General features: G+C 41.6%; 1 protein-coding gene across 1 annotated transcript; it reads left to right on the top strand.

The window, feature by feature from the left end:
- Positions 1–308: 308 nt before the first annotated feature.
- LOC104077357 (protein crumbs homolog 1-like) lies at positions 309–11769 on the top strand (the record flags this gene model as incomplete). Its single annotated transcript, XM_009578557.1, has 4 exons — positions 309–893; positions 6686–6881; positions 10240–10379; positions 11602–11769. Coding segments are annotated over 4 exons (1089 nt in total), but the record flags the coding sequence as incomplete, so codon positions are not given.
- Positions 11770–11984: the final 215 nt, after the last annotated feature.

The following is an 11984-nucleotide window of genomic DNA, read 5'->3' as shown; positions in this document are numbered from 1 at the left end:
CCACCAATATCGTTGCAACTCTACTCTTAATATAGTGTTAAGCAATCCTGACACTCCAGGCCATGGTTGTTGAAAGAGGCAAGAACAGGAAATTACAACCTACTCATATTTTCATAATTGTTTTCATTTTACATTTATTAGTCTAGTGATACGTGTCACACAGTAACCAGCCCAGTTTTCTTCCCAAGAAGCCAACAATTGGAGGTGTTGGTTTTGAAACACAGTTGTGTTAAGAGTTGCACTTCTTTCACTCTTGTTTACTCCCAGTGCTGTAGAAGTCCTCTGGATTTTTTGCGTTTTCTTTCTAGAGTCACTTTGCATGAGGAATGATTCCAGGTGCCTGTCAACCTCTTGCCAAAAGAACTCTACATGCGTTGCTGGTCGTAAAGACGATACTTGCCATTGTGCAGACATATCAGAGGACAGCGTGGAGGAACTCTGCAATAAAACCTCTGATCCTTGCTCCTCAAACCCTTGTCTTCAAAACGCTACCTGTTTAAGCTCTGCTGGAAACCTCAGCTTTACTTGCGAGTGCCCTGCTGGGTATAATGGACCTACCTGTGAAACAGCCGTCAGCATGTGTGACACAAACCCTTGTGAACATGGAGGCACCTGCCAAAATGGCCTGGCTGGGCCCACCTGCCTTTGTAGTGCAGGATACACTGGTACACTCTGTGAAATGGATTTTGATGAATGCATTTCTGAACCGTGCCACAATGGAGCAGTATGCAGGGATGGGGTTGATGAATACTCCTGCTACTGCGTCCCAGGCTACCAAGGCAAGCACTGTGACCTGGAAGTGAATGAATGTGTGTCAGATCCGTGCCTGAATGGGGCAACGTGTCTCAACCAGATAGGACAGTATGACTGCATCTGTCCACTCGGGTACACAGGTAAGCACTATTAAAACAACTTTTTCTTTGTGTTGTGGAGAACCATCATAATTCATGTTCCAAGTTCAACTCCCCCACCCACACACTTACTCAGTCATGTCTGTATTACCACCCTGCCTTCAGCTTTGGCACCAATGGCTGTTGGTACATTATGGGTTACCTTATCACTGTGAACTACTGATATCAGATAGAGAAGGATTAAAGAAATCTCACATTTACCAAAAACTACAGAGCAGTTTCATGAACATCAAGCTATGTCACATGGCTAGGTTAACTTTCCTTTTAAAAGAAACATTCTCAAAATGCGTATCGTCAGAGTGCTATACATAGTTTTCGGTCCTCAGACAAAACCTATGTTTGACAGGGTTAAAAATTAGATCTAATTAGACTTGCTTGATTTGCTAATCACGACAACTGTACTCTTAAACCTAGACATTTCACATTAACTTCCTCTCCTCTGCCCTTCCCAGAAACGGAGGAGTCATTTGCAACTAAATAGAAAGAAAAGTATTATCAGGTTCCCAAACTCCCATTTTTTGATAATCCCATGTTATGTGGCTCCATTTTTAAGGTATGAGCGTGATTTTTCTTGCCTAATTCCTCTACCGTAGAGCATATAGTCCTTGCGGGAGACAGCTCCCTTCAAATTTCAAAGCTGTATTCAGGGGTAGGACTGCAAGAGGCAGCACACTGAATCATTAAAAGGAGAAAAGGGGAGGCATTTTACTGATAGATTGCCAGTCAGGTAAGCAAAGAAAAAAAAGAATCATACAGCAAAAGGCGGGGGGGGAAATCAGCTATTGCTTCAAGTGATTCAAATGAATAAGAAATGAGAGATGTGGTTTACAGCTCTATCCCCGAATCCCCAGGCAGGAGGGGAAGTCAGAGGTAAAAAGCAGCTTTCCCGTGTCTGACACGGCACTCGTTGGAAGTCAGCCCTCGGTTAATATCCCTCATGAGCACGGAGAATGTTATTTGAAGGAAGCTTGTTACCTTCCCGCCACCCTGCTGCTGCCAGCAGGTGTCCGAGCCCAGGCCAGCTGAGGAGAAAACTACACAACCAGGGGAAAGCCCAAGAGCAGAAGGAAGGAAAAACCTATTAACAACCAGCATGGTTACTCCGCAATGATCAGACTCAACCCAGACCTCCTGTTGTATTCAGGAAACTGTATTTGTTTAACTGGCACTGTTAGTGGGGTCCAGGCCTGGATCTATAGCCTGGGAACTCAGTTTGAAAGGGCAGAATATACACCTTAGAGACAAAGAGAGAGAAAACATAAGAAAATAGTAAAGCCCAAACAAAAAGAAATGAAGATTTAGATCAAACTGTTGGAGGAAACTCACTCTGCTGGAGTCGCTCCACTTTCATTACGAAATTCTGCTGTTTCCCAGGCTGATGCTCTCTGCTCTCACTAAAAATCAAGCAATGTCACTGAGTGCTCCATACTCCGCACAAGCAGAGTTAAGAAATGAGGAGAGAGCCAAGGAAGGCGAAGAGGGCTAAAATACAAAGCAGAAGAGGCTGCAGTATTTTGACATGCAGCTCCGACGCTGCTTCCAGCAGCAAAGAGACTAATCGTAATAATTCTATAAAGTAGTAGCGGACTGTTCCTTCAGCAGTAAAACACCAGCTTTTAAAGGCTACTTAACAAAACGATTTATCAGAAGCATTCTTTTTTGTTGTTTTCTGCACCTTGCTGTGAGTTGCACTAAATGCACAAGCCAGAGGGATTACTGGATGAAAGCCCTGAGGTGTCCCCACTGGTAATAAAAACCCTCATTTACTCTGTCAGGGGGTCTTGCCAACTGTTATTATTTTGGCCTGACACCATGAATTACTGTGGGAAGTCATCCAGCCTCATCTCATTTCCCTAAGATGTTAAAAAGGTTATATCTCTTGATATGTAGGTAGAGAATGTACAGAATCTACAGCAGTAATGTTAACCAAATGCTTGAGTTACTGGCTGCGGTTGCTACTTGTTTCATGGACTATGACTGCTATTTTGTATGATTGGTATGCCGCAGCACTTCTTAAAATAGCTGAGAAATGTCACACATAATTCTTACACAAATGGAAGAGGTTAGAATGCACCAAGAGCCAAAGGGTGGAAAATTTAGCATGAAATCCGCAGTTTCTATGATAATGCTCTGCATGTGTGAAATTATTTACAAGACATGTGTCACGCAGCTGTTAAATAATGAAGCTCAATTGGTTTGTTGAAGTTTTGCTGGCTACCTTAATCAAATGCGTTTTTTCCTCCATTGCACTAATTGCACTTGCTTTTAATTCACCCCAACAGAGCATGGTGTAAAAGCCTGTTATTACCCACAGCAAGGTACATCAATTACCTTGCTGGACACAGCTGAAGCCAGTCCTCTATTGCCAGTGAACATTTTAGTGTGAACTATCAGGGGTGCACGGCAGTTGCAAAAGCCAGTCTTAGCCCAAGACAAGCGCAGGAGAAAGTGTTTCACTGACAGATGTGATCGGTACAGTGGGCTAGATTCATCCTTGGTGCAAAACCTTTTACTATGATGTAACTGTAGCTGGGATGAACTCTGTACAATATGAAGAAATTATTCCACACGGATCTTTAAGTTCTCATGCAGCCTCTACCATGGGATGAAGTACCTCAAGTACAGATCTCACTTCCCAACAAGGTCATGGTAGTATCACTGCAGATATCGATGGCAAATAACATTGTCCATCCAACAGCAATTGCCAACAAAGTGGAAGGTCTGTTTTCTTCCCCACCTTTAAAATTTCAAACCAGCGCTCCCCACCTCACGCCCTAGCCAGCCTGAGCAGAGGATTTGGCCCAGGTTATCAGCTTGCTGCTGAGACTCCTAACCACAAGACTGTGATGTGAGAGGGTCCCAGCAGTACTGGCCACATTTCAAAGGGTTTTCAAAATAAAGATTAGCAGAGGGCACATATATCCAAAGAGTGCTTGTCACAGTTTATAACTTCCCACAGCTGAAACGCTTGATCGGGTTTAGCCCCACTGTTCTCCTCCAATTGCGTCTGGTTAGTGCAGTGTTGTAAGACCTGTAACGTCTTATGTCTGCACATGCACGCAGGTAACTGGTGGTTTGTTCAGACAAATTGCAAATTTATATATTGCAAAAAGGGCAAGCTTTGCTCCAAGAAACTGAACTCTTCCCTCTACCTAGTTTTTGATGAACTCTCTTCCTGCCCTTTCAAAGCTGGTGCCTCGAAAATAGCCATCTGACACTCTCCATCCAGATGACGGCACATAAGATTACTATATACAGATTGAGGAATTTTGAGACAGTCTTCTGTACCTGCCGTGCCCGAGCACAGCAAGCACTACAGTGCAGGAGAGCGGAAGGGGTGACCTGGATACCTATTTCCGGCCATACTAAGAACATGCAGGTCCACCTGGAACTACACTGAGCCTGCAAACCTCTAGCATCTTTGACCAGAAGGTGACTTTACAATATATCTGTAGGCAGGCAAGTCTGAAAACGTTGGCTGCATCTCTTTCATCCTCGCCTGCATTTACTTTTTATTGACTGGGGCTGTACAAAGAAGTGCACAGTAGGACTCATTTAAAAAGCAAGCAGTATTAGAAATAATCTTAGTTCTTCAAAGAAACGGCAAAAGTTATAAATATCACTTACATCCACCTGCCCAGTCTTTCAATTCAAACCACTTGTGCAGTTCGGTATCTGCTGAAACACTCTGCCTGCTCTAGGACAGGACACCTTTGCTCTTAATGCTGTAGCCCCATGCAATAACCATGGCAGGGCTTGTTGGTGCTTTTTTTACGTTCTGGCATATGATATTTGGCATACAGCATATTTATGACAGAATGTTAGACTGAGGTGCAAATGCAAATCTAATCTTTTCATCTCTCTTCTTCACATACAAGAAAGCCTGACAGGAGATTCAGTAGAGGCTAGGAAGGAATTCCTCCCGTTTGCATGGCACATCGCATTGGCTGGATGCACTATACCGAGAGAAGTTTTCTTCTGAGGCAACATTGCCGAAGGCAGGTTACTGGGCTTGATAGATTAAAGACATGAACCAAAACAACAACGCTGTGTTCTCATGTTAATCGTCAGACTGTTCTCAGGCCTGCAGTTTTAAATTTGGCTGAACTGAGAATCAGTTGAACAGGGCTTGTTTTGTCACATGATTTTTCATGTTCGCAGTAAGCTGTTAACAAGCTCTGGCAGATTTACGGTCACTAGACATACTTCTGCAAACACATTGTTTACAATTACAGTGAATTCACAGGGCAATGACCACAGAGGGATTGCTCACTATATCTGGATGTAATGTACATTACCATAAAGCCATAAGGGAGCATTCCTATGCTAGGGTCTCGTGGCAGGCTCCCGCTGAAAGTAGTGGCTAGCTGAATCAGTGAACCTTCAACTGGAGGCAGGGGACTGGCGACTTCACCCATCCAGTGTTCTATATGCAGTCTCAAGAAATGATAAAAATATACTCTTTAAAATTACAATAATATTTCATAACTACTAAAAGATGAATTTGCACTTTTGTGTTTAAATACAATGAAAAATAGCTATGAGCTAACATCCTCAAATTTTGTTTTGATATTTTAAGATATTTCCAGGTATTTATCTAGAATATTGATTTTTTTTTTTTTTAAAGATTCTACATTCAAAATGGTCAAAATAAATTAGTAATCAGTAATAAATTAGTAACAGTGCTAAATATTAGCAATCTCAGTGTTTTGAGAAAAATATTCTTAAAATGTACAGATTTCACAGCAGGACAGAGATGGCAAAAACAGCATAAAGAAAGAATTAAAATGAGCTCCTAAATAAATTGCTAAGACAATACCCATCATCAAAACGTGTCTGTTCCCATCTTTTGAAAGCCTGCCCCATCATCTTGTACTGAAAACTTCACCTCTCCAAAAAAATGAAACCCGTTCTCACGGCTGCAAATTCTCTTTCAAGTAGGAAATTCCTCTGAAAACTATTTACAATACTACTGCTACTTTGGTAAGCCAAACAAAAGATAGGGAAGTCTTCATTACAATCTGCCATTTTGCATCTGTTTTGTTGCTGATACTGTAGCTGTTAAAACTAATTGACCTGGCAGGTGAAAATTATTTTAAAAAAAACCCAAACACTCTTTATTACTTAAAATACTAAATAAGTACGTAAGCATATAAAACCCTGAAATAATCAAAGCAGGAGCTGCAAGGCATTAGTTACGAAAATTTCTTAGTATCTCCTGGGCTGTGCTAGAGATAAGAAAAAGGAGTGTTCATTTAACCTGCCAACTATCATAAATAGCTGTAAACTAATATTAGTACTGATTTAGTTCCATCAATTATCTCTGAAGAGCAGCTCCAAGATTCTGATCTGTTGCAAACATGGCATCATAGACCAATTTATTTATACATTGCTAAATCTTAAAAAAAATTAAGCAATAAACCACAGCTAAACAGTCAGCTTTCCAATGAATTCAATTAAATGTGCAGCTTTAAATGGACTTTTCTGAGGTCATTAAATCACTAGTCACTTCTGTATTATATAAATATGATAGTAGCATGGTTTCAATAATCTGAAAATTAGTTCGTTCTGTTTCCATATTCAAACTAATATAAAAAGTTATTCTACCTATTCTTGTGAATAATAGCTAGTTTGTTCTTTTGTAAATTCTCCCAAGCCTTGAAAGATCTAGTCTTGCAATGAACATTGAGGAGGAAATTCCTTTTAAAAATACTTAAAAAAAAAAAAAGATTAGGTGAATATTGTACTTCTAAGTTTGGGGTTTGCTTTTGAAGGTACAAACTGTGAGCTGGAAATAGATGAGTGCTCATCACAGCCGTGCCTGAACGGCGCAACCTGCCGGGATTCCCTGGGGAGCTTCGCCTGCTCCTGCGCGCCGGGCTTCCTTGGAGACCTCTGCGAAACCAACATCGATGAGTGTGTCAGCTGGCCGTGCCTCAACGGGGGACAGTGCACAGACGATGCCAATGGGTACGTCTTCTACAGCTGGGTAACGCTAATGTGAGGCGCTATTAGCTCCGCTGTTTGCAGACGGGAATGCTACAAGAGCCTACACTGCCAGGTAGCTAATTTAATTTCAAACTGTGGATTTCACTCCTTGATCCTTCACTGATTTCACTTTAAATTTGAAAAGAATTAAAGAATGCAAGTCTGGCGTCAGAGCCAATAGAACAACAAAACATTTACGGCAAAGACCGATCAAGTGGTACGTCTTTCACACTTGTACTTTTACTTTAAATATTTACAACGTGTTGTTTGTCTGGCCCTGAGGACTGTCATTTACAGATGAATTCTGCTTCTAACGCTCATCAAACTTTAGTTTCCAAGAGAGATGTGAGAGTGTATAAAATTGAACGTGCCAACAACAGCTGCCCACACTGACAGACAGAAATATTAGAAAAGAGAGGCAGAGGAAAACTGTAATAATAGTAACCATAGTAATAGAGGAATATCATTAGGAAATGTGTCGGGAACTTTACAGGCATATAGGACAACAGCTCCTTATTCAAAACAACCTGCAGTCCATGGACAAAGAAAAAATAAATAAATAAAGAGAATACAAGGCAACAGAAAAGTAAGTTTCTCCACCTGATGTTAATAGTACTGCACAGAGGTCCAAGCGCAGCCCAGGCAGCCAGAGGTCTGGCATTTATTCACCAATACTGGCTTTGCATACTCAGCATGAGATTCCCAAAGCTGAAAATGTGTATGTATAAGTTCAAGTCTATGTTACAGAAAAAAAAAAGCTGAAAGTTCATGAGCATATTCATGCAGGTGCTCCCCTCGCCAGTATAAGATTTGTCCTTTACTGTGTATTTTCCAGTTTTTATAAAGCAGTTTTGAAGATTTTAGTGCCACAAACATCAGTCCAAAAATCAAGTCAGCGAAAGGCATGCTTGTCTTGAACGAGAGGGGGAAGAGATCATGTTCTGGGAATGAGCTTTGTACAGTGTGGTGACATGGCACCAACCTTGTGGAGCTCCTTTTTGGCAGCGCTGAATGACTCTGAACAGGACAAAGCAATTTACTATTTTCCAGTGTAGCTAAAGCATGACAGCAGGGAGAGGGAGGTCACCTTGCACCCAACTAGTTCACAGCAGACCCACTCAGTAACCTGAAAGCCTTTTGAGGATACTCGCATGAGGTGAGCAACTGGGATGCTCGTTCAGACCAGACTTAATCCTACTCGTTTTTCTCCTAGCTTTTAAAGCTGAGGTACATGTAAGAGCAATTTTAATTGGCTTGTAATACTGCAGGATACCTGGAGAACAATTGGAGCTTTTTCCACGTTTGTTAAATGATGAAAAGGGTTGGACAACAAAGCAATTCAAAACAGAAGGATGTCTTGCAATTTCCTTCCTTTTGTGTATTTTTTGGGTTAAAAGAAGAATTGTAGTCTTTAACAGCAGTTTTCCTTTTCTAACTAACTAACTAACACTACAGTACAGCTGAGACTTTTGTGCGTGCCACCAGCTCTCACAGAAATGTGCAAGGCGACAAGTTTAGCATTTAAAGCCGTAAATACAAACACTGAGCCAAATTCTCTCCCAAATTTCAGACCAATTCTTCCAGTGAGGTTTCATGAATGCAACAAAGTAGAACTTGTTCTCTTAAAAAACCAGTTTCACGTTATTGCACATTTCTTATTTAAATTCAATGATTTACAAAGGTGCCTTAGTTGGACCTACAGAACCTGGTGTGTGCAGTCACAGAGGATACCTCTGCATGCTCCAAGCCTTTTTTCAGTAGGAAATATTCCCAGGACCTTCAATGCTCTTTTGATTGCACAGGAAAGAACATCTGCACTTATTGCTTTCTGCATATTGTGAGAACATCAAACAAGAAGCCCAAAAAATATGTTAGGTAGAGTATCTAAGAGTATCACTCTTAATAGAAAAAGCCATCTGCCTGCCCACAAGCAGGGTATCCTCCAGAATCCCTGAAGGTCGACAGCAACATCACTTAAAAATATCTGAGAAAAAAGGCATACAGGTGGGGCTTCACATTAAGCAGTGAGTTGTGAATATTCCTCACTGCTCCTTCATTCTGGACCAAAGGGAAAAAGGAGCGTGGACTAAGGCAGCAAAGCTGAACAGAACCAAACTGAAGGCACATGGAGGAAACGTGTGAAAAAGCGAAAGAAAGAGACTTCTGTTTTGAGAACATACCTCGGAAGGAAAATTATTTTTCTGATTCACATCTTCATTACTTTTTATATCCTAAATTCAAATGCCACCTGGTCCAAGGCACCTCTGATTTTGATTTAAGAATAATCCATAGACTAGTAATAAACTGGCCTGCCAGAAGTTTCTGCTTACGTACGCTTAAATAGTGTAGTAAAAAGTTTACGCTTTTTGGTTTGTTAGACTGCAGGAGCCAGTTGTTCTCTGATACTCCCTTATGTTCAACAATTTCACTTTCTCTCCATATATTTACTCCAAGTCTAAGACTTAGATATTAAGCACAGAAATTATCAAATAAGTACACTTACCTCTTGTTCGGCAAGATTCTCCATGATTTCAATTGTAAAACAACCAGTGTATCATTTTAATGTAAAATAAAAGAATATAAGAATAAATTTTTGTTTCTGATAATTATGATTAGACAAAGATCATCCAAGCATGTACATTTAACACAGTTATCTTGCAAAGGCCTGTCTTTTCTTATGACACGTGCAAGTTGACCTTATACCTTTTGACCTAAGCATAGGAGTTACGTATTTTATAATAATTAGCTCACTTGGAAAAAACCACAAACAAAAAACCCCCAGACATTATTGATTACCTGCATATTGTTAATTTATATATACTAGTTTGTTTACTTCTAAACCCTTAATAGTAACATTGCTATCAAAATGAAGTTCCTGTTACTGTTATGATTGGAACTATGCAAGCAATTGACATTTTTGTACTAACCTAACAACAAAAAATATTATTTTTCATCAAAGAAAAGATATCACTTAGTCAAGGAACAGAAATTGCCTTATTTTTTGGCCAATTCAATTTCTACCAGTCCAAGAGAAAGGGATACTAACACATTTACTGCCTCTCCCCTTTTCATTTTGTGAACAATGTTAAGCCTACAAAAATTGCATTGGAAATGACAGTAACTTTTTTCCCCCAAAATTAAAAAAAAGAAGAAAAAAAAAAGATCAATAATTCTTAGAAGAAATGATCTGCCAAAACCAGTTTGATTCCACAAGCAGTTTTTTCCCCCAGACAAAACCACGTATTTCAGGAAAAAGCTCATTGTTAGTTCCCAACGGCTGGGAACAAAGCCCAGATCTCTGGACTTCCAGCTAGAGTGAACATTGCATTCTGTGTTGCAGGTACAGCTGCAACTGTACCGGTACTGGATTTATGGGCGTACACTGTGAGACCCTAACTCCCTTATGTTGGTCACAACCATGCTACAATAACGGCACTTGTGAGGACAGCGCTGACAATTACACGTGCCACTGTTGGCCAGGTAAGATCTAAGTTCTCCTGTAAACACTCTCTTTCCTTGTGTAGTAGGTATGTCCTCATTTTTTTGCTGATACAATAAAACGTTGAAGCTATATAACCTTAAAGATACTCTATGGGCTTGTGTTTAGATGGGCTTCACTCCTCATCATTAGTCAGAGCCCTATGGGTAAGCTGCTCTCTTTTGCAGCTGAGGATTTCCCTGCACAGCAGAAGTTGGCAAAAACAAAAGTGCCAGTATTATGGAGTAGAGTCAGGAGATAAATCAAAGTTGGAATCCATTTGCCAGTTGCTTAATCCTTCAACCCATGCAGTACATAAATGAATCACTGCTGCAGCTGACCCTTTTTTACTCTTCATTAACACGACCTTTAAATCAGTCTAAAAAACTTACTTTTCAATGCAAAATATTGTCTGTTTATAAATAAAACTAGGTGTTACATTGGGAAACTGGTCTCCTTCATATCACCAATGCAAGTTCTTCTGTCTAGCAGTGTGGGGTGAAAAGCACTGGGCTGTGTTCTCCTCTACCAGCACTGCTTGCATATCCAGCCATTTGCAGAAAGGCTCCCACAGCCCCCGTAGGGACACAGGCACTGTGTTCTTCGAGAGACTCTGTGACTCTTTCAGCACACGGACTAACTACAAGAAGTCTCTCTAGAAAGTTTAACATCTGTGTCTTACCGAGGACACAAGAGCACAGAGCACTGTGAGGAGCAAATGCCACAGTGTTGTTGGACCACGTGGTTCTTGGTGTATTAGAAATGGAAAGATTGGACAGAGCCCTTAGCGTTTTCCAGAAATCGGGGAGTTTTGTGGCGCTTCAAACTCCAGATAAAGCACTTTACAAACACCACATAATTTATACTCCCTGTCCTCCTCTGTCATAGGGAGGTGATGCAAAAGGAAAACTTCACACAACCTGAGAGTGTATCTCACCACAATGCAGCACCTTGTTATCCACACAGATCTCCGCCTTACTTCCTAAAAAACACCAAAGTCTGTAGAGCACAGCCAGCTAATGCAGAATAGCCGCAGCGATGTCCTGCTGCTGAGCCCTGACAGAGCTGCAAGGAAACGTTCGCACCTTGAAGAAGCAGAGGAAATCTTTTAGCACGTGACAGAGCCTGAAACCAAGCACATCTAATATTCACAATAATATTTCCAGGTCTGGAATGAACGGCTAGCGCGTCAATTAAACGCCTTCTCCTCGCGTCTCTCCGCAGGCTACGCGGGTTCCCGCTGCGAGGAGGACATCGGGGAGTGCAGCAGCAGCCCCTGCCTCCCCGGGGGTGACTGCGTGGAGCGCTTTTTTTTCGTCCCAGGCCTGCCGCCGGCCTTCAGCTACGACAAGGCCGAGGGCTACATCTGTAGCTGTAAGCCCGGCTTTACCGGTAAGAGTCCTTCGGTGAAGGCTTAGGAGATGATGTTCCGCAGTATCCTGTTGTGTAGGCCTGGCCGTAAATGACCCTTTAAAACGTGAGGTGCTTCAAGGTGCCACAGCGCAAAGGGTCCCTCTGGCGGTCACCACACGCCTGTCAGCAGCGACTTGCACGGAATGGAGGGGGTTGTTTGCGCGCGCTGTGAACGGGGGCGGAGAGCAGCAGGG

The sequence above is a fragment of the Fulmarus glacialis genome, unplaced genomic scaffold (assembly GCF_000690835.1).
Source record: "Fulmarus glacialis isolate BGI_N327 unplaced genomic scaffold, ASM69083v1 scaffold43815, whole genome shotgun sequence".
NCBI classification, from domain to species: domain Eukaryota; kingdom Metazoa; phylum Chordata; class Aves; order Procellariiformes; family Procellariidae; genus Fulmarus; species Fulmarus glacialis.
The sequence above is the reverse complement of the archived record's forward strand: the minus strand, read 5'-3'. Positions and strand labels throughout refer to the sequence as shown.